General features: G+C 36.4%; 1 protein-coding gene across 1 annotated transcript in view; it reads right to left on the bottom strand.

The window, feature by feature from the left end:
* The window catches only part of RBM33 (RNA binding motif protein 33), a 205,479-nt gene that overhangs the window by 31,891 nt on the left and 150,218 nt on the right, over positions 1-23,370 (bottom strand). The window contains exons 15-17 of the mRNA XM_042782629.1: positions 22,529-22,918; positions 20,473-20,760; positions 15,419-16,078 (exon numbers count right to left, since the gene is read on the bottom strand). Coding sequence (XP_042638563.1) covers positions 15,419-16,078; positions 20,473-20,760; positions 22,529-22,918 — 1,338 coding nt within the window. The remainder of the gene's footprint in view (positions 1-15,418; positions 16,079-20,472; positions 20,761-22,528; positions 22,919-23,370) is intronic.

The following is a 23,370-nucleotide window of genomic DNA, read 5'->3' as shown; positions in this document are numbered from 1 at the left end:
AAATATGCATTGAAATGATCATTTCACTCTAACGAAATGATGATCTTTAAACTAGGAATTGAGAAATGCACATTTATTCAATAAAACCAAATCTACTGCCATTGAGTTGATTCCAACTCATAGAGACCCCCTGTCGGGTTTCCAAGGTGGTAAATCTTTATGGAAGTAGATTGTCCCATCTTCCTTCTGTAGAGTGGTTGGTGGGTTTCAATCACCAACTTTCTGGTTAGTAGTCAAATGCCTTAGGCACTGTGCCACCAGAGCTCCTTAATCAATAATAACCCAAATAAAAATTCTCATTGTGATTTCGGTTAACATAGTCTGGTGATAATGATCAATATTCATGTCTGAGAAGAACACTGAGAATATTTTAAACTTTCATTTCATCAAGATAAGCTTTAAGTATCCTTGGTCCCTATTTAATGTTAGAGCTGTTAATGAAAGAGTTGTAGAAAGTCCTCTCTTTTCCTCATCTGTGATAAAAGAAATGCAAATTTTCTTATGTAACAGGGTATTGTTGTTGTTGTTGTTATATGCCGTAGAGTCGGCCCCAACTCATAGCGACCCCTCCTTGGGTTTCCGAGGCAGTATCACTACGGAAGTAGGATTGCCCAACCTTCCTTAGCTCTTGTTATATAAAGAAAGGGTCTCTAATGTCATATTTAGGACTTTCTAAGATTGTGCCTGTAAACAATAGAAAAGAAAGTTGATTATTAAATATTTTCCATAGATTTGAACCTCATCTCTCCTACTGCTCTCCCTCATTTATTTCATTCCAGTTACTAGCCTTCTTACTACTTCTCTAACACACCAAAAACTCAATTCAGCATTAGGGTCTTAAGACTCTTCCACAGGTATATGCATGGTTTGTTCATTCAAGGAAGGCCCCTACCTAAAACAGTACTCCCAATCATGAGGTTACCCATCTGACCCTGTAACTGTTCTTCATAGCATTTACCATTACTTGCAACTACAATGTTAACTAGAAAGGAAGTGCCATAATAGGCACTCTTCACCACAGTATTTGCAGTAAGAGAACACAGTCTGGTATGTATAGGGACACAATAAATATTTGTTGAATCTATGAATGAACACAAAAAGCAGGATGCTTCAAAGATGATGATGATGACTGCTCAACGTTTAGGAAAAACGGTTCCTGTCATCTGCTTATTAAAAAGTAGGGGAGAAAGTTCTAGGTAAGGTCTGCAGTTGCTTATATTCAAGACAATTTTTTATACCTTCTATAGTTACAAGTTATATAATAAAACTTCATACAAACTGAAATTTCTAAGGCACTCTTAGGACCTTAATCATCAAAATGATTTTCAACAAAGAGCTGAAACAAGAGATTAACCATTATTCAATTAAATTGACCATCCATTTTAATTAAATGCAGAGTTACTATAATACTATGCTTTCGGATTTTTCTGAAAATAATGCTAAGCATACAAGATTTAAGTTTACATAACATTAATTTTGTGAAAATTACTAAATTTCTTTTTCAACGGAAAGAAAACTGTTGTCTTTCAAATTTAGTACGATGAAAATTTAACTCTAAGGAGAAATTTTTAATGCTGGGGTTATTCCTGTTAACATTAGGAAATGGCCAGCCTATCTATTACTAGGTTGTGACTATGCATAAATGTATTTGTATACATCCTCAACTCACACACATACAAAGACAAATTTGAATGAAAACAAAGCCAAATTGAATCCTTTCATTTACTTATGTCTTCTATTACCTATGTTCATAGTTACAATGTTGAAAGTGATCCTAAAATCATCAGTACTTAGCTTCAAATTTAAAAATATTGTCAATTCAACTAAATTAGGAATTTTAACAACCTGTCATCTTAATGTAAATAAATCTCTAGTGGGTCTGTAAACGGCAGGTTAAGTCCTATTCATAACAAGTTCACTTTGAAAGTGAATTTTTCAAGGGTTCTTACAGTACACATTTTAAGTCTTCACAAGGCAGAGTACTTTAAACACAATTTTAATTATCTTCCACTTCCTCCAAAACAAATGCAGAGAAAGTTTTGCGCATCTTAAATCAAACTGGATTTTTTTTCCTTCCCACAAATGATTACCTTTTAATGAATATAATAAAAAATATATTATCTTTTTAGAGTAATTTTTCCCTTAAGGAACAAGGAGCCTGGTGACACAGAAGTTAAGTGTTCAGCGGCTAACTGAAAGGTCAGTGGTTCAAACCTACTAGCTGCTCCACAGGAGAAAGACATGGCAGTCAGCATCCATGAAGATTACAGCCTTGAAACTCTGTGGGACAGTTACACCCTGTCCTATACAGTTGTCATCATGACTCAGAATCAACTTGATAGCAATGGGTTTGGTTATGGTTTAAACTTAGGGAATACTTTTTATAAGCTTAATCATTTTTAAAAAATGAGGTTTGTTGCCACCAACATTAGCAGGACAAATTTATTTATAACAAAATGGTTTAAATATATAGATGAAAATGCCTATTGATACTGTCAGGGCTTCTTGCAATTTGACAGATCAAATCTTACTTCCATTCGTAAACCCCAAGAAGAAGAGATATCACTGACTTGCATTCACTAGTGAGCAAATTGATTAATCCCTTTCTATAGAAATCTCAACTCTTGATTATACCTATCAGACGTTAAGCAGCATTATTCTAGAGTGACAACACTTGACAAATTCCCCAACCATTTTTCTCAGCCTTTGTGGCCCTGATAGCTTGTATTAACCCTGATGAAAAATTAATTTTCCTTATCTTCTTCTAAACCCTAAAATCCAAATCCGCCAAACTGGCAACTCTTTCTGTAAAGGTATTATGAAAACCTCTAAAAGATTAATTGCATGTCTTCAGGTGACATTAAATTAATTTCTGTACTCATGACAGACATATGATACTCCTTACTGAGAAGACAGATAACATTGTCAGGATACACAGAAGGACAGTGGTGTAGTGTCCCAGGGCAGCCTCTTATGAATTTTCCTTCCGATAAGGCCATACTTCACTGTCACTGGCAATGTTACTGATCTTACAGCCCACGGACCTCACTGAACAGGTTTCTATTGACTACAACAATGCTGGGTCTATCCCAGTAATCTTTATAAAGCTAATTCAAAACCTGCACAATAAATGATATGCATGCTATATGAAGTTTCTAAATATAAATACATTTCTCTATTTTTCCTTTGGATACTACTATATTAATGGAGGAAAGGTAAAATAAAATTATGAGGCTAATGTTCTTTTCCAGGTTGTAGGCCAATTCTTTAATTAAACTGCTGCAGTATCATATGAGGTAAGTATATAACACATTTGCAGTGTTCATTTATTCTCTGCAAAAAATATTCTTCTTCAATAATGGCAAGCATGAACAGCATGTAAACAACTTAAATCTAAAATGCTTCTGGTAATGGGTCTACACAGAGAGGATTAAAACAAAATCCATAAGGTTAAACACACCAGAGCAGACAGACCTTGTAACTTGCCCATTCCTTGGGCTACATGAAGTGAAAGGATTCTTTTCACATATGCTTTTGATTTTACAGTGTGGTGATAACATGGCACAGTTATTCATTTGATCTCTCTCTTAACAATCTACCTTTCTGAGATTAGTTAGGTTTGGGGAAATCTTTAAAAACCAAAATTAACCAGACTTTGGAGGAAAAAACCAAAGCCCTGGGGATCTGATATCCTAGGATTCTCCAATTTCTATATACAAATCTGCCAGTTTATACAGGGAACAATCAATAAAAGCAAGATCTCTAGGGCCTTTGGACTTGACAGGACCCTCTCTGCTCCAGTTTATAAAACAGTCTGATTATTCCAGCAACAGTCACTCACTAGAAGGCTGAAGCTCCAGCTCTGGTAAGGAGCGGCTTCTACCCAGCCCTGTGTAAGCAGCTCAGCAGCACCAACTCCGTATGGGGCAACTGTTGTAGGCAAGGCAGCAAGGCTCCTATTCGTGGTAGGCGGTTTGTTCAAAGCTAGGAGAGGGAAGTCACCTAAGACACTAGAGAAAGCAGACCCCCTTTCTGCTAGGGAGGGTGGGATAGTAAAGCTTGATTCTTAATTACAGCTGAATTATATCTGACTTAACTGCCTATTCACTCTTCAACATCCTATGCCTAAAGAGATCATAGCACTTCTTATTCGTTAAAACTGATTTCTACCTCCTAAGAAACAATCATCTATCTTGCCCAAATTAAGAGGCCACATTTAAGATTGCTCAAAAAGTAATTTCTTTGCAAGTTACTAATTCTGACCACAACAGCTCTTTAAAAAACATATTATGTACAGTAATTTCTCCTCTAGAAGGAAGATTCTAGAATAGAAATCTTATCTAATAAGTGATTAATCAGGATTATCCATGCCCTGTTTTTCTTTATTTCTTCTGGTATTTGCCTTTTAGCTATTTCACTGCTCATTAGCACCTTTAACAGGAAAGGAACAGAAAACAAATGAGGTCAAACCCCAATTAGTCAACTCTGCAACTCTCAACTACTAGAAAGGGACTGACAGTAAGAGAACAAGGCGAAACCACTGGCTCTCACCTTTGCATTAACCAAAACACCAAAACCACTGCCACGGAGTCAATTCAGATTCATGGAGACCCCCATCGGGTTTCTGAGGTGGCAAATAGTTACAGAGTAATGCCTTAGGCATTGTGCCACCAGAGCTCCTTACCTTTCCATTAGGTACCTACCACTGGATAAGACTGTCCCCTTTCTCCATTCTTCTTTTCTTCCTTTCCCTAAACCATGTACCCTGAGCAGTGTGCATCTCTCAATTCCTACCCACTTCTATGTCAGAAGCAATTTTTCTTACACTCAATTTCACTTACCACCTAGTCTTTATAGACACTGTTTCTCTATTAGAACTCCATCTGCAGTGCTGTCCTTTACATTATTTTCATCTGTAGTCAGATTCAAAAACCTTATTTTCTAATCATTTCCATTTAAGATCTACCTGCCCAAGATCTACTCCACCTCTCCTACCTATCTGCTTACAAGGTCAAAGCTCATGATACAAGTTATACTTCTGCCAAAAATCAGTTATATCTGCATGCCCAGGAACTAGGAAACTTAGCCTGGGTTCACATGAATTAACATCCACCTAAGTCATACGGCTGTCTTTGACATTAACAAGTTATCATCATAGATTTATAGTGTGAATATTTCCATTTACAAAATTTAAAAAACAGCAAAACAAGATTACAGTACATTTGCCAAGTGGATAAATGAGTTTTTGGTGGGTAAGTTTTTGCATGAAAAGACTAGAAGAATCAACAGTAATAATTTTTGTTTTATTGTTCTTGTTACGTGCTGTGGAGTCAGACCCGACTCATAGCAACCCCTCCTTGGGTTTCCGAGGTGGTATCACTATGAAAGTAGATTGCCCAACCTTCCTAATGATCATATAAACAAATATATCTTCTTCTAAGTAAATATAAAACAATAATAGTTTGTTATTTTTGCTTTTTTCCAAATTTCCAAATTTTACTTACTGGTGTCATCTAAATATGTATAATAAACAAACATTACTTTTATAATGAGAAGTATTTTTTGGGGAAAAACATGTTGGTCTATTATGTTAATCCCTCCCTTGCTATTTCAGTTAAAAAAACAAACTATAAACCATGTCTATATTTTAAAAAAGAAGAGTTATTTATTTTTTCTATTATCTCAACAAATGTTTAAATATTTATAATGTACTTGAAACCATCCTAAAACCTGGGGTCAAAAATTAAATATAAGACCAAGGTTACCCTCAAGTAACTGGTAGTAACCAGCAGGTGGTGCTGTTGTTGTTAGCTGCCATACAGTCAATTCCAACTCATGGCAACCCATGTGTAGAATTCTGTAAGCAAGTGGTTACATCATGGGACAGACAGTGTGGGAGAGAAGGCACGTGGTGCTGGTATGACACAAAGGAAGAGTGAGGGATTTTGTGTATGGAACTACTCAGGGGAGACATCCCAGAAGACACCCTTGAGGTGGATTTTAAATACTGAGTAAAATTTACAAGTGGGACAGCGGCATAAAGCAGTATGCCAACATCTGGTAAGCAGGGAGGAATGAAGGTCACAAAGTACAACCTTGCATTTCATGCTTACGAATTTAGACTATTTCTTAGAATAGTATTTCCAAAAGGGTGACAGGTCACTTTAGAAGCAATAAAGATGTCTCTAAATTAAACTTTCTAGAGTTGTTATCCGGAAGGATATACACCATAGTTGACCCTCTGTATTCATGGGGTAGTGGTTCCATGACCCCAGCAAATACCAAAATCCATGGATGCTCAAGTCCCTTATAGAACATGGAGTCGTATTTGCATACAATATAAGCATACCCTCACAAATACTTTAAATCATCTCTTTGTTGTTATTATAATACCTGACAACATAAATGCTATGTAAAAAGCACTCATGCTCACTCTTAGCCTTGGAGGGATTGCTTTGACTACTTAATTGTTTTTTAGGAGCTATTTTTTCACAGAAACAAAAGGACACAACACAAGTAGTCAACTAAGTAGATGCAAGGCCAACATGTTCAGACAACAAATGCTGGAGAGAGATTGAAGATCTGGGAAATGGTGGGAGGCTACAGCACAATATGCCTACACATTACTTGATTAGCATGGATTCAGCCTAGGGTTCAAGACAGAGCTAATTAAAATTTTACTTTCTGGATTTTGTTTTCTCTCGAATATTCCTGATCTATGGTTGACCTGAATGTGGAATCTGCAGATACTGAGTGCCAACTCTGCATGGGTGTGTATCATAAATGCTAGTATCAATGGTATGACCCCTACCTCTTGAATAAATGAGGAAGTTAAGAGTATTTGCTGGTTATAATTGTTAATAAGCCTTGTTTAAATGTACAACAAACAAGTTTCCTGAATATGCCAATATACCTTTTGAGAAGATTTCCCATGCCACACACCCCTTCCCTGTTAGCAGTTTTCTACCTCAGCTACTGCCAAAAGAACATGTCTTGGCTGGTCCACTGCTCTGAAGAGAATGAAAGACTATTTTTTATATTTACATATTGATTTTAATTCTCTTGAAACTATTGTTGTCGTTACGTGCTGTCGAGTCAAACCCGACTCATAGCGACCCCTCCTTGGGTTTCCGAGGCAGTTCACTACGGAAGTAGGATTGCCCAACCTTCCTTTCAAGGAGTGGCTGGTGGGTTTGAACCGCCAGCCGTCTTGGTTAGCAGGCAAATGTCTTAGCCACTATGCTACCAGAGCTCCCTGAAACTATTATGTACCTACAATAATTCAAATTATGAAATCAATATAGCAAAAAGTATTTTTGATTCCTGCCAATTACCTATGTGAAGAAATATGCAAAATTCAACCAACTCAGTCTCTTTATAAGTCATTTTTCTTTCCGTGAAATTCACAGTAAAAGGATTGGACATGTGCTAAGGGGACCTAAAAATGACACCCAATTAGCAATAAGCAGACCTGGGACCTGATCACTACTAAATGGAACTGGAGCATCCTAGAGACAAAACTAATTCCAGACTAAGGCAGGGAAATTACAAGATGAGTCTGCATATTTTCTTGTGTCCCAAAGTAAGAAAGTGTTGAAAGAGTGACGAAGACAAATTGAAAGGACAGAGAAGACTGGCTGAAGGGGCTCTCACTGGCCAATCTGTATTAGAGGCAAAATAGATAATGACAGTAATAGTTCATTAACTAAAGTAAGAATTCACAAGCACTTATTTATATTTAAAAAAATAAGTGAGGGAAAAGAGAAAGCCAATACAGTGGTAGCATGCCTATTAATAAAGATAGAAGAAATGTTAACATTATGAAAACATCAGTGTTTGCTAAAAATAGTTAAAATTTCATGAGAAATAAGATGTTAGCCTTGTCTTAAACTATCTTCCTATAAATCACTTATTAATTACCAAGGGTATAATTGTAACTTTACCTTGGAGAGACTTGGCACACAACATCTCACTCAAGTAATCAAAATTAACCTCAAAAATATCGGGACAAACTGATGTCATATGCTTTGTGATGACATAACTGTAAGAAGAAAGGCACAATATCCCTTCTGCAGTAGTCCTGTTAAAAATGTAGAATCTGAAGCTAATCATGAGAAAGCATGAAACAAACCCAAATTAAAAGATATTCTATAAAATAAGTCATCTCTACTTTTTAAAAATGTCAAGAGCAAGAAACACAAAGGGCAATTGTTTCAGATTAAAGGAGACTAAAGAGAGATGACAACTAAATATAATACATGATTCTGGATTGGATCTTATATTGAGGAAAGAAGGGCTATAAAGGACATAATTGAGACAACTGATAAAATTTGAGTATGTACTATGATAATAGTATTGTTGTTGTTATGTGCTTGTTGAGTTGGACCCAATTCATAGCGACCCCTCCTTGGGTTTCCAAGGCGGTATCACTACAGAAGTAGATCGCTCAACCTTCCTTCCAAGGAGGGGCTGGTGGGTTTGAACCACCACCAACCTTTTGGTTAGCAGTCAAATGTCTTAGGCACTATGCTACCAGAGCTCCTAATAGTATTGTAGCAATGTTAAATTTCTTGTTATTTGGCAATTTTACTGTGGTTTTGTAAGAGTATCTTTTTCCTGAGGTAATACACATAGTATCTCCAATCTACTCTCAAATGGTTTGGGGGGAAAGTGTTGTGTATGTAAAAGGACAAAAAGGAGAGAGAATTATAAAGCCAATATGGCAAAATGGAAACTGGTCTATCTGGTAAATGTAGGCGAGAGTTCCTTTGACTATCCACTATCCTTGCAACTTTTCTTAAATTGAAGTTATATCAAAATAAAACACTTCCCATTTCCCTCCCATTTTCCCACCTCCCCATCCACTCTTACAACAAAAGGCAAAAGGATCAGGTATGTACATGTTACCTCTTCTACTACCTTATCCTAAAAAAAATCTGGGAGTAACTGTTGAGCGGGTAGGAAGAGAGGAATTATCCACAGATGTGTAGCAAATGCTGTCTAACTTCAAAAAGCAAGATTGCACAAATAAATCGGGACCCTATGCATGCAGCTTTTTGACAGCCTTTTAAAAAGAAAATGAGAGTATCACAATTGGACAGCTGGCTTTCCTGCTGGGGCATTCTGTACTCCTCTCATTTCTCTGCATGGCAAAGAGAACAATGCACTTGTTACTTATTTTGCTGCCAAATTCTCAATTTTATTCTTGATTAGAATAGAATACCTGAATTCAGTACTTGTTTTCATTTCTTAAAGAAGCCCATAAGTCACTCTAAGTAATTTTTTTCTTCTTTAAACTAACAGGGAAGAGTAATACTATTTCTTGAGCAACTACAATGTGCTCAGGAGCTGCGTTAAAACACTTTACAGAGGTTTTAACATTTAATCCCTACAACAATCCCATGAAGAGATCTCATCCTCATTTTACTAATGAGAAAATGGAAGTTCACTCACGCCAAGTACCAAAGGCTATAAAGATACAAAATGGAAAACCAAGATGTAAATGCTCCAACGTTTATGCTGGTTCTCCAAAACTGGAAGACACAAGCTATTAAGGAATTTCCATGGTACATGCTTATTCTAATTTCTTTTCCTTGGGTTTAATCACAAAGAATGGCTAGAGGAAAGTATAGTAAGTTTACACTAAATAAACTTTTTATATGTTTATATTTGTTCTGTTATTATGTGAAAGGTTTCTGGATTATTTACTGGTTATGTAGGAAAAACATGTTAAATCTGCTTTTTTGGTTTCTTAAAATTAAATACTTAAATCAGATTTCTGAAAAATGACCAAATGGGCAATATTTCTATATTTTAACTAATAAAAAGAGAAGCATTCCATCAAATATAATTCTTTAAAAATGGAATACTTGCATAAATAATATCAAAGGAGACTAATGAAATTGTAAAGGCAATACTTGCTAATATTTAACACCACATTATAAGCACCATTAATTCATTCCTTTTGTAAGCTCACCTAACAAATTTAGATAAAATGATAGGAAAAAACTAAAACTCACATATAGAGATTGATTTTGTAACAAAAAACCAAACGCACTACCATCAAGTTAGATCTGACTCATATTGACCCTTCCTTGGGTTTCCCAGGCGCTATCACTACGGAGCTCTGGTAGCATAGTGGCTAAGACACTTGCCTGCTAACCAGACGGCTGGCGGTTCAAACCCACCAGCCACTCCTCAGAAGGAAGGTTGGGCAATCCTACTTCCGTAGTGATACTGCCTCGGAAACCCAAGGAGGGGTCGCTATGAGTCGGATTTGACTCGATGGCACATAGCAACAACAATAACATCACTACGGAAGTAGATTGCCCAACCTTCCTTCCAAGGAGTGGCTGGTGGGTTTGAACCTTCAGCCTTCTGGTTAGCAGTCACATGCCTTAGGCACTATGTCACCAAAAGGTCTCTTTAAATTTTCTATCTCCCCTAGAGTACCTCCCCAGTGTTTTAAATTTAAAACTTGACTTAGATTGATTTTCATAGAAATATTCCAAGGATATATTTACAGCATATAGAAAATTATAGCAACACAGTACAAGTTTAAATAATTATTCATTTTACTCATTAGTGGCCACCTGGTTATTCTGATGTTACCTGTCACTCCACACAGGTTCCAGAGCTGATACTCCTAACCAATCATGGAGCTTTTTCTTACTTCTCAACATACTACTCCAGTCAGTTATTACTGATCAATTGGAGTTGGCAAGTCATCCTTATTCTAGAAGCACTAAGAAATTTCTCAATCAACACTGAGTACTGTACATTTATTGGAAACAGTAGAATATAATCCCTAATTATAACATAAGTAACACTATACAAAAAAAACCCCACAAAAAACAGCAAAAGTAACTGCCCAGATAAACAACAGTAAAGAACATAGGATTCAGAATTAAACCTGGATTAGGAACCCAGCTCTGACACTTACTAGCTGTGTGACCTTGGGTTACTAATGTAACTTCTCTGAGACTAAGTATCCTTGCATGTAAAACAGGAATAATAAGAATAACCTTAAAAAAAAAACAAAAAACCCCAAACTCAGTGCCCTGAAGATGGATCTGACTCACAGCGACCACTCCTTGGGTTTCCGAAGAAGTATCACTATGGAAATAGATTGACCAACCTTCCTTCCAAGGAGTGGCTGGTGGGTTTGAACCGCCAGCCTTCTGGTTAGCAGTCACATGTCTTAGGTACTATGCTACCAGAGCTCCTTATACCCTAATTGTTGTTGTGTTGTTATGTGCTGTGGAGTTGGACCTGACTCAGTGACCCCTCCTTGGGTTTCCGAGGCAGTATCACTATAGAAGTAGATTGCCCAGCCTTCTTTCCAAGGAGTGGCTGGTGGATCTGAACCACCAGCCTTCTGGTTAGCAGTCAAGTGCCTTAGGCACTATACCACCAAAGCTCCCAAGCCTTTTAAGGATGTTGTGAGGATTAATATGAGAAAGCATGTAATACTTGATCAATGGTAATTCATCATAAAATCATAGAATTTCTAGAAAGGGCTTTAGGAACATCCTTAAAAAGAAAATGGACATTTACAAAGTGCCTTCTAGGTCCTAGCACCTTTCATTTATTTAGTCCTGACAGCCTTAAATCCAAAAAAACAAACCCATGCTATCAAGTTGACTCTGACTCATAGTGACCCTTTTAGGGCAAAGCAAAACTGCCCCATAGGCTTTCCAATGCTGTAGATCTTTACGGAAGCCAACTGCCTCATCTTCTTTCCATGGAGTGGCTGGTGGGTTCAAACCACCAACATCCCGGTTAGCAGCTGAATGCTTTAACCACCAGAGCTCCTCACAGTGGTCTTACTAACCCCATTTATAGACTGGAAATTGAGGTTCAAAGAAATAATTTGTTCAGGGCCCCAAAGATGAAAAGTAACAGAATATCATTCAAACATGGGTCTTTCTTTCTGAATCCAAAGCCATGTTATTTTTATTGTGTCACTGTATTATGTACAAATGTAATCTCTCTATCCTAGAGAGGGAGAGATAAATTTTCCATAGTCCCTGAAAGAAATTTTAGAATGGCCAAGAAAAAAATGTACCGACAATAAGCACTTGAAAAAAGTGAAGAATCACTTTCCAAGTCTTAAACAAAGATAATGACTCTAATCATATGACCTTATAAGAAACAATACCAAGAAATCATTGTTATAAACTTTTTGAAATTGCTTACTATGGCCATAATATATTAGCTATAACAAAGGAGAACAATATGAAAGAACTAGAAATCCTCTTACAATCAGTAAGGTGAACTAAAATCACCTTAAAGATAAAATAATCAATGAAAGGGAAGACAGAAAAACTTACTGTCTTAAGACTTAAGATCTCTCTCCTTCCCCCAAAAAATCCATTCAATAAAATCCAAACATAAGTTGTTTTATTGTAATTAACAAAATGTAGACCAGAGAGAGAAAGAGTGAGAGCTCTATTTTGATTTATAATCTGTTCACAAGTATCTAAGACTCTGACTAATGGTAACCCCATATACATCCATGTTCAATGGCTTCAGGGTTTCCAATGGCTGATTTTTCAGAAGTAGATCACCAGGCCTTTCTTCTGAGGTGCCTTTTGTTTAGTAAGTGAGCATGTTAACCACTTGCACTACCCAAGGACACCCTCAGAGGTTTAAGTACACCTAAGGAAATCTAATTTAGTTATATTTCCAATTTTGATGTTAGCAGTAAGAATGTCAAGAAAATTCTACTTCCAGAAATATAACTGAAAAATCTCATCAATACAGTTTTTATCTGTGGTCATCCACCAGAGCATACTTTATTGAATGGTACTACATCCTGAAATAGCCCCACATCCTGCCTAAAGACTGAATAATAGAATGAGGAGACTACTGAATGCAAAGAATAATTTATTTAAATATATTAGATCCAAGCTTAGAAGAGAAAGCCAAGAAAAATAAAACTGACTCTCCCTCTAGAGAAATCTCTAGGAAACCTCACAAATATAACATAAAAACTTTTTGTACTAACAGAATGTAACGAAACCGAGGGCTCATACCAAAACACAAGGGGAACATGATCCAACAATGAAATATTTTTATTAAATAATTATGAAAGTGCCATGTATAAATAATATTTCATATAGGTACTACATATGAGCTAATTCTCCCAAAATGCTAAGCCCCTGTCAGACCCTTACTGGGGTGCCTGGTTTAGCTCTAGGATCACAAATTTAAGAGTTTCCAGGCATAACATATCCCTGAGCATTAATACCACAGTCAACGAGGTAAAGAATAACCCAGATGCAGATGAGATGCCAAAGCAACAGCCAGGGGCAGAAATAAAAGTGAATAGAAACATGAGAGCACCTAGCACTCAAATATAACTGCTTTCTTTTTGCACTGAAATAACCAGTTTTGTAACCAATCACAATTATAATAAATGTGTTCTGTACACTGTGCGTTGATAACTGCAACCCACAAGAAAAATCAAGGCCACAGGCAAATAATATTTGTTTTAATTCAGAGAGATACTTATCATTTGATAAATCAAAAGCCTCCATTATACTACTGGTAGAACTGCTGGACTGAATCCTAAGACACAACATACTCATTAGTTCATTTAATAATTAAGAATTAAAAAGTGAGCTCAAAAGCCATTACAGAGTTCTGGCTGGGCAGATACCTATTTTCATGCAAAATTCATTCTTCTCCTCTGTTATAAAATTATATATAACATGATTTTGATATACGAAATATGTATTTTTCCAGTGGAAAAAAAGGGAGCAAAAATTCAGGTAGATAAATTATGTTTAAAAAAATGGCATTTATTAGTTAAAAGCTACTCTTTTGGTGGTAAAAATCCTGTCTTCCACTTCCTAATTCACCAATCTCAATAATAAAAAGCACTGGGTGATAGATGGTATAGTGAAATATCTATTCCCAACAGTGGCCACATGTCTCCTCTTATATTTATAACTCAAATTTAAAAAGTGAGGCACTGATTAATAAGATGTGTTTAAAAGCAAAGTTAAAAGCCAAAAGGCCATATACACTGTAGAAACTAAAAGTTTGAGTTCTCACCTAAACGTAACAAATTCACATCATATTAAAATAATCTGATGTAGCACAGTTCATTTACCTACTGACATTGTGAATCACAACAAATAGATGAGAGAAAATAAAACAGATTTGGAGAAACAAAATCATGGGTCCTGTTGAATATTCTATATATGAGACTGGCCATTTATATTATTCTATCAAAATTTTTATGAAACATGAAAAAAAGAATTACATTTTTAGTTCATAAACATAGAAAGAAAAGCATAAACACTCAATGAATTAACCTACTAATGAAGTTAGCTGTTCTTAATCCAGTCTAGCAAAGGATGTGGAGCCATATACAAGCACCTTTAGTTCTGGATGTTTTTTAAGAGGTACTGATTTTGTTGGATTAACTAAGTTTTTTCTTTCAGGGGAAGGAAGGGGTAAATCTGGTGTGTGTATTTTTCTAAAGTCATCATTTCGGATGGTTTACTGTAAAAGTCTGTGTCTTACTGCTATTCTCCTCTCTTCCACTATACAAACTGCACAGAACTGGTAGGTAGCATTGTTACAGAATACAGTAACAACATAGACCACAGCATTTGTTGTAGAATTCACTGTAATTTAATGTTAAAACGAGTTATTTACCATAACTAAATAAGAGTAAATGGCAGGATAAGAAGTAAGCATTTTACAGATCACTTCTCTACCAGAGAATCTTCCATAACAGTAATCTATCTGCAGCAACAGATATTTTGGAGTAGTGAACCACGGTGGAAGACTTGAATTCCTGTGCCTTATCGAAAATGATCTGAAATGGGTACCATATTTACATGTGAAAAAAGAAATGAGAGACATGTTTCAATTTCTGAGAGCATGCGTAAAATCTGCTAATCTGTTTCCTCCCTGAGGGAGGAAATTACCTGGGAAACCAGAAAACAAGTAACAGTCTCTGGAACAATGCTGCTTAAAAGTAGGTACACACACACACACACACACACACACACTATGCACATAGGTGCTCACTGAGTCTAAAGCTACACACAACAAATTACTTGTTTTGTGATAAAGGAAATTTTATTTTAAAAATAAACTTGATAATTCTATCACAAAATAGCTACAAAATAAAGCTAAAACTGAGGAACAGCTAATTTAAGAGCTTATCATACTGGTCTTTCATTAAGGCTCAAAAGCCTCCACTGAAAAAATAGGGGTCCCAGTTGGAAGCAGTGTTTAAATAACAATTCTTCTACCAGCTTCAAGGAGGTACATGATTGTTACATGATTGTAACAGACTAAGTTTTATTTCTCTTTCTTTCATAACTTTCTCTGGGAATTAAGTTATTCTAAGTAAAACACAAACAGGAAGAGGCACTCATAAAGTACGCAAACTTACCCCGCCTGACAACTTAATCACCCTGACTTTGGAGCTGATGTGCGGCCCGTCTCCACTACCACTGTTTGCCCGCTGCATGACCGTCCTTTTCACTCCAGGTTTTACTTCCTGGGGCCGGCCTTGGACAGAGGCCACTCTGGCAGTTTGTGGTGAAGGTGGCAATTCCTCCATGTCAGCAGGTTTTACGTGTAATACCTTGAGAGACGGCTGAGTTTGAGTTTGAGGTACTGTTCTGGCCTGTCTCAAATGTTTCAGTGGTTTCAGTTGTTGTCCTTGAAACTGTATATTAGCACCAGATGGTACAAAACTTGTTGCTTTGGGCTGAACACTTGAAATAGCAACATCTTGGTTTTTAACAAGAAGTCTGGTTTTCACATTTTGTCTGACCTGTGCACCTGGAAAGGGTAACAACGGGTTACCATTGGTGGGTAAAGGTGAAGACGTCCGTTCTTCTTGTTCTACTGGGAGTTGGGGGACATAAAGCTGCTGCTGCTGTTGCTGTTGCTGCTGCTGTGCAAGTCTTTCAAGTAATTCCTTCTTTCGAGCACCAGCCTGCTGTTGCCGTCGTAACTCCTTTTGTTTCAGGATTTCTTCTCTTAGGCGTTTCTGTTCTTCTATTTTTAAACGATATAATCTTGTTTCTTCATCTTCATCAGGAAACTAAAAAAGAAAACAAAGCACACATGGCTTATTTTGGGGTACAAGGCAAGGTGACCACTCTGATCTATTTTAACAAACTAAGTAAGTGCATTTCTCAAAGACCCTTTAACTCAGTATTTGAAAGAAGTCATTCAAAATCTGCTTAAAGACTAAGTAGAACTCTTTCCTCTAGGGAGGGAGAAAAAAATTACACAGCTAAAGCTAATTTGGAAAATCTTATCAGAATATTAAAAAATGAAATAATGTAAATTTCTACTCATTTACAAGTTTGAAACCAATTAAACTATTCATTTAAGATATCAAAATATATTTCAAATGGAAATGGCAACAATACTGAGGTACCCGCTGTCACACAGGTTTTATCTTGCTCTTTTCTGACAAACTAACAAAAGACAGGGTGGGTAAATGACCTGAAAGGCCCTGATTAGAACTATTGATTTTTCTTACAGAATTTTCAGCCTGATCTCAAACTCATTTGTCACAGAATAATTGGTTATAATGAACAGCACAAGTCAATCTCTTTGACCTTGAACTCATGTACTCCCCTCAGAATCAAAATGTTGCCAATTGCAGTATTGGAATATTAATGGATATATATATAAAGAACCTTTTAATATTCTGGCCCCTGATCATTCTGAAAGTTACTCAAATAATCTGAAAAGGTCCAGTAACTTCCATAAAAAGCATCCAATCCTTATAAAAAGTTAAAGATTTTTAAAAAGTAATAATAATTTTCTTTTTTAAAAATCTTACATATCCTCACCTACAGATTATTTTCAAAAGAATGGAACAGTGTTTATCTAAAATTCAGTGGGCTATTTAATAACTGTATCTACCCTGAGTAAACCTTAAGTAACAAGAATTTAAGACTAAAATACAGCTGAAGAGTCAGCTGATATTCTTGTAGTCCATGCATTTTATTTACAGGACAGAGAGTTGGACCCTTACACAGAGCTTACCTGTCATTTTGTGAACAATTCCTACCTATGTGGTTATCTGATTTCAAAGTCTAGGAGAGATTTGAAGCAGCAAATTTGAAAGTGGGTGAGGGGCCATTATATAGGTAGGTATATGGAGCAAGAGAAGGATGTTATGCTTGGTAGGGTGGAGGGTCGACAAAAGAGGGGGAGGCCTTCATGAAGATGGATTGATACGGTGGCTGCGATGATGGGCTCAAGTATAGCAGGGATTGTGGGGCTGGCGCGGGATCGGGCAGTGTTTCCTTCTGCTGTGCATGGGGTTGCTATGAGTCGGAAACGACTCGAAGGCACTTAACAACAACAACAATGGAGCAAGAAATGGCATCAGGGGAAAAGACAGAAAAACAGTAAGAGGTGAATGTAGCAGTTCAAAAAGCTAAGGAACCAGGCCCATCTAAAGCCAACAGCTATAAACATATTAGCAGGTTTTAAGATATAGGAATAGTTAATGTTCATTAGGATTTTCCCCAAGCCATCAAGGAAAGTTAAAATAGATTTAGGACTCTGGATAGAAATACTTTAGAAAGATTTCCATCTAAAGAGATTTGTCCTTTATTATAGCATTATCAATGGCATGAGTGTAAGAATATAAACCATTCACTTAAGCAAAACAATTAAAGATTTTCTTTTAAGAAGTAAAAAAATTAAACAAATTCTGCTCCCAGGCCTATTCTATGTACACAGAAAATTAACAAAGCAAACAAATTAAGATATTCATTTACTCATCATCATTTAAGTTTTCATACTTGAATTCTTCAGAAGCCTACCTAAATCAGCTATTATGAAAGGAACAGATAGCCAGAGGTGGCTAGTGGTATGCATTGAAGGTCACTTTTGTCATGTTATTTTGGCCACAGTTGTTATAAAAAAAAAATGTGCATAATTTAATTTTTCTGAACCAAATTAGCTTACACATACAAATTTTTGTATAAACTAGAAGTATTATAAAATTGTAAGCAAATAATTATTTTTATAAACTAACCGCCCTGATCCAGTTTGTAAATCTAGATTATTTTTTCAGATATTGATTTTAAAATTCAAAAAGTCACCCTTCTATCAAAATTGGGTTAATAACACATACCATTACAACGTTACAATACTTTATTAGAAAAAAATATAAACACCCCCCCAAAAAATAGTAACTATAATTAAACTGATAAAAAATAAAACCAGTGCTTTATCTGCTTTTTATAAAATTAAGAAAATATAACTTTCCTAAATTCTATTCTAAGGAAACTCTTTATATGCCAATTATTATTTTATTAATGTGTTAATGTATTATCCTAATTCATTAAATTCTATATAAAGTTTATCAATGTATTAATAGTTCCCATGTATTGATCTCTTACCATATTTTAGGCAACAACACTGCCTTGTTTAATTTCCATTTAACAGATAAGGAACTTGAAGCTTAAAAGGAGTGAAAAAACTTGCCCAGGGTCACACTAATCACAAGTGACAGACAGGTCATGCCAAAGGCCATGTTTTCAGGCATCCCATAGTGATGCAAACAGCGAGCTCTAACAGCATAGTGCCTAAGGCGTCTGACTGCTAAGCAAAAGGCTGGCAGTTCAAACCTGGGCAATCTACCTCCATGAAGATTTACCACCTCAGAAAATGGGTCGCTATAAGTTGGAATCGACTCTATGGCAGTGAGTTTATTTATTTATTTTTTTGACGACTTCACTTTGTTAGTTTCTAAGTTTTATAGATACTGGCCAATTTTTATACCTGTATTTCAAGGGAGGAGTCTGGAAATAAGTATCTATTGTATGTAGCATGAGATGAATCACATTCATTTCTTTTATAGGAGATCAATGACCACTACAGGTTTGTCCCAGCCATAGATTTTATTGATACTTAACAAGAGTTAATTAGAAACTTCACCACCAACATACTATTAACTAATATAAACACACACACTCCCAGCAAGAATAATCAAGTGGCCAAAACTAAACGAAGGTGCAAATAAAACAACTGGAACCATGCAAAATATTTATGTTGTTGTGTTGTTATATGCTATGAGTCAGACCTGACTCATAGCAACCCCTCCGTGGGTTTCTGAGGCAATATCACTATGGAAGCAGATTGCCCAACCTTCCTTTCGAGGTATGGCTGGTGGGTTTGAACCACCAGCCTTCTGGTTAGCAGTCAAGTGCCTTAGGTACTACACTACCAGAGCTCCTAAATATACATTCATTATTTATACTTACAACATTTTGTATCTATTAAAAATTAGCAACTATATAATAATTTAAAACAAACCAAAGCCCCAAAAACATTACTTACAACAAAAGTAAAGATGGTGTTATCTTCCAGTAGTTTACAGATAAAACAAAAAGTCACAGAAAGGTAATTACATATACATATCAGTGATCAGCAAACTAACTTCAGGCCAAATCTGGCCCACCACCTTCTTTCATAAAATAAAGTTTTATTAAAACCATGCCCATTCACTTAAGAATTATCTATAACTTCTTTTGTACTAATAGTTATGAGAGTCTGGACAATAAACTCTAAAATACTTACTATCATGTCCTTTACAGAAAGTTTACTAACCTCTGGTACATACAGATTCTAAATCATACCATATAATTTTATAGATAGAGAGAGCAAATCTAATATTGCAAACCAGTGAAAATACAAGTATATCTTATATGGACATAGTTATTAAGGTAAAAAAAGGACTGTGGTAGTGAAATTTGTATGTCAACTTGGCTGGGCCTCATTGAGAGGCTGGGCAGCCAGTGGTAGTTATTCCCCATGATGAGACTGGCAATCAACTCCATGGTGGGATCTACCACAAGGAGTTGAGTAGCTGCCCTTGGGATGTGGTCTGCTTCCTGTATATAAAGAGAAGCCTTGGGAATAGTCTCTAGCATGGTACACTTGGACCCTGCATGTAGCCGTGTCGTTGTTCAGCAGCCTGCCATGCTCTGCTGACCTTGGGACTTACAATGGACTTAAATTAATGGCCTGCCTTGTGGTTTGTAACATCGGGACTGTGCCTTTTTACTTGTCAACTTTGGGCTTCTCAGCCGCAGCAGCCAGCAGCTGTCTGAGTGAAGAAATACCTCTCGCTCCAGTGGGCCGGGAGCAGGAGGCAGAGCTGAAGCCCAAGGCTGAGGGGCTTTCACCCAGCCTCTAGAGCCTGGCACTTTGAACTTGAACTTAAAGCCTCCAAACTGTAATAAAATAAACTCCTGTTTGTTCAAGCCATCCCATTTGTGTATATTCTCATCAGAGTGACACTAGATAACCAAAACAAAGACCCAATTCAAGATGTAGTTGAAACAAAAAAGTGGGAAAATTCTGTGAAACCAGTAAAGACTGAACTAATTAAGAAGTTCAGGTTAATTAAAAAGGCTTCTTGTTTGCAACAAAGTGTTTTGTTTTTTCTTTAAAAAGTCCTACCTCTGGTTCTGTTTTTGCTTCTTCTTTAGGTTGAACCACAGGACTAACAGGCTTGACTTTCACTTCAGTCTTTCCCTGCGCATTCCTGGAAGCCACCACAGATCTCATGGGCGGTGATGTGCTTATAATAGGTTTGACTTGAGCTGCAGGCGTAGAGGAGCAACGACTGTTACTCATTTCTATGACATGTGATGGGGCTATTGGTAGTTCACGCAAATTACTATTTCTTGGAGCAGTTGGTTGCATTTGCTGAATTGGCCGTTTGGTTACATTCTGTGAAGTTGTGTTCTGTCACAAGAAGAAAAGAAATTGTAATTAAAACTGGAAACTCAGGAAGAAACCTAAAAAGGCACATTGTTCAATAAAAGCATTATACTTCTCCTTTGGGAAATGGGTGCTCTTCTCATTGGTAAATAAATACTTTTTTCTCATGCATAACTTTTCTCTGATCTATGGAGCAGCATATCTTCATTTTAAGGACTCGAACTATTAAAAGTTATCATACTTGCATATCAGTATGCTCCGTTTTAAAGAAATTATACCAGTGTGATTTTCAGCTAGTGCTTCAAAAGATTGAGTCCATTTACCATGAGGATTGACATTTTTAACAGAATTAGTAACACCAACAAATGACTCTGACTGCCAAAAGCAATCAACTGGATTAATGGTATTAACTCTTTTACCTAGTTACCTACATTTAAGGTGGAACAAGAAAAGAAATCAAGCGTTAAAGTCAATGTCCTAACAAAAAGTACTCTCTGGAGGAAAAGATGCCAAAAAGTTTACCAGAGAGGAAATTCTCAGTCATGTTTATCCTAGGGACTCTTAAAAGAGAGACCAACAGCTAAGAGAGATCCAACTCTAGAAGAGTTTATAGATAACTGACATAGCAAGAGGGAAGAATTTAGCTCTAAGATCACTCAGGTCAAATATTTAGACACAAGGCTACTAATATCTTCTGCCATTATTCTAACAAAATGAAATCCAGATTATAAAGCACCTTCTTCTGCGATCTAAAAATCCTTTCTTCTTTCATTTTAGTTTCTTTGTTAATTTAAGAGGCAGGTATCAGAAAAATTGAGATAAAAACTGGCTAAGTAACATGCTTGAAGCAGAAGGGTATAAAACCTGAAGGACTAGAGAAGTACATGACAACAGAAGACAGTCATTAACTTATTTATTCAGATCCCTGAGATAGAGGTAATTGATGCATCAAGAAGTAGTTTACTGGCAAAAGTAGAGTATTTATCATCAAAAAATAGTTCCTAAAATTATGTGTCTATTAGTTAGTAATATCCAGGTGGTATAGGCTTAAAAAGATGGCAATTTGAACCCATTCAGTGGCATCGCAGAAGAAAAGGCCTAGCACTCTGCTTTTATAAAGATTCCAGCCAAGAAAACCCTATGGAGTTCTACTCTGTAAAACATGAGTCAGAAACAACTTGATGGCAATGTGTTTGGTTTGGTTGGTATTACAACAGAAAGATAGAGGTACAGGAAAATTAGATACCTAAGTAATACTAAAACAGTTTATAAGGCACAAAAAGTGTAAGTTATTTATTTCTACAGTTAAGTAATTTCCTAAGTGTTTTCTTTTTTTAAAGATGTATTAATTCACTTCAGAAAACAGTATAGTTTTGAAAAATATTTTTTAAATTAATGTTTACTGAGATATACTTCTTTTTTAAATTGCAGTGTGATATATATAATAAAACATTCATCATTTTAACCATTTTTGATTGTGCAAGTCAGTGACATTAATTACATTCACAATGTTGTATAAGCAATACCATGATCTGTTTCCAAATTCTTTCATCACCCCTTAATCAAAACTCAGAACCCCTTAATCAAAGCCTTTCCATTTCCCTTTCCCACTCACCCCTAGTAAACACTAACAAACTTTGGTCTGTATGCACTCGCCTATTGTAGATATACTATTTATGTTTTATCAACGTAAATCAGTACTGGAAAAAATTCTAACTCATAAATAATGCCCCTAAAGGTCTGTAACTTAAAGGTATCCAAGGAAGACAGTAAGACATGGTTTGATACTTACATGCCTTAGACCCTGGCGCTGGGGGCACTGCATTCTACTGGTATTTGGTTGAGGCTGAGTAGTCTGCATATGAGGCCTAAACTGTGGCTGAGACATGGGCATCAGAGGTGGAGGAGGAACAGAAAGGTGGTGGTGATGCTGATGCTGCTGGGGTTGATGTGGAGGCTGGTGCTGTGGCTGATGCTGCGGCTGGTGAGGAGGCTGATGCTGGGGAGGAGGCTGATGTGGAGGCTGATGTGGTGGTTGGTGTTGGGGCTGAAGCGGGGGCTGGTGCTGGGGCTGGTGCTGATGATGTTGTGGTTGATGTTGGGGCTGCTGCTGTTGATGCTGAGGTTGTTGCTGTTGAGGCTGAGGTTGATGTGGCGGTGGCAATGGAGGATGCAATGGCCCCTTCAGGTTCAAAACAAAGAGAAACAAGTTTATAAATATGCATACTTAATTATATTCCAATTCAACCATTTACTTGAAAACCTCAACACAGCAAAGAAGCTAAATGGTACTAAAATTTCATGTTAGATTACTACCATCTTAAATTTTTATATTTGTCTTAAACCCTTTCAACCTAGTAATGCTAGGAATTTATCCTAAGAAAATAACTAAGAATGCCAGCAAATATTTGACCTCAAGGATATTCTCTATATACTGATTATAATACCAAAATATTGAAACCAACATACATGTGCAGATATAGATAGCCATAAAATAAAATCTTGTGCAGCATTTTAAAATGATGTAGTAAAAATAATTCACTGGCACAAAAAGGTATTAATGATATATTACCTAGAAAGGTGGGGGGGATGTGATGAGAATACATGCATTAAAAGAAGACAGAAAAAGATATA

Source organism: Orycteropus afer, unplaced genomic scaffold, assembly GCF_000298275.1.
Source record: "Orycteropus afer afer isolate SDZICR_OR568_19922 unplaced genomic scaffold, OryAfe1.0 scaffold00396, whole genome shotgun sequence".
Taxonomy (NCBI): Eukaryota; Metazoa; Chordata; class Mammalia; order Tubulidentata; family Orycteropodidae; genus Orycteropus; species Orycteropus afer.
Note: the sequence above shows the minus strand (reverse complement) of the source record. Positions and strands in the feature narration are given on the sequence as shown.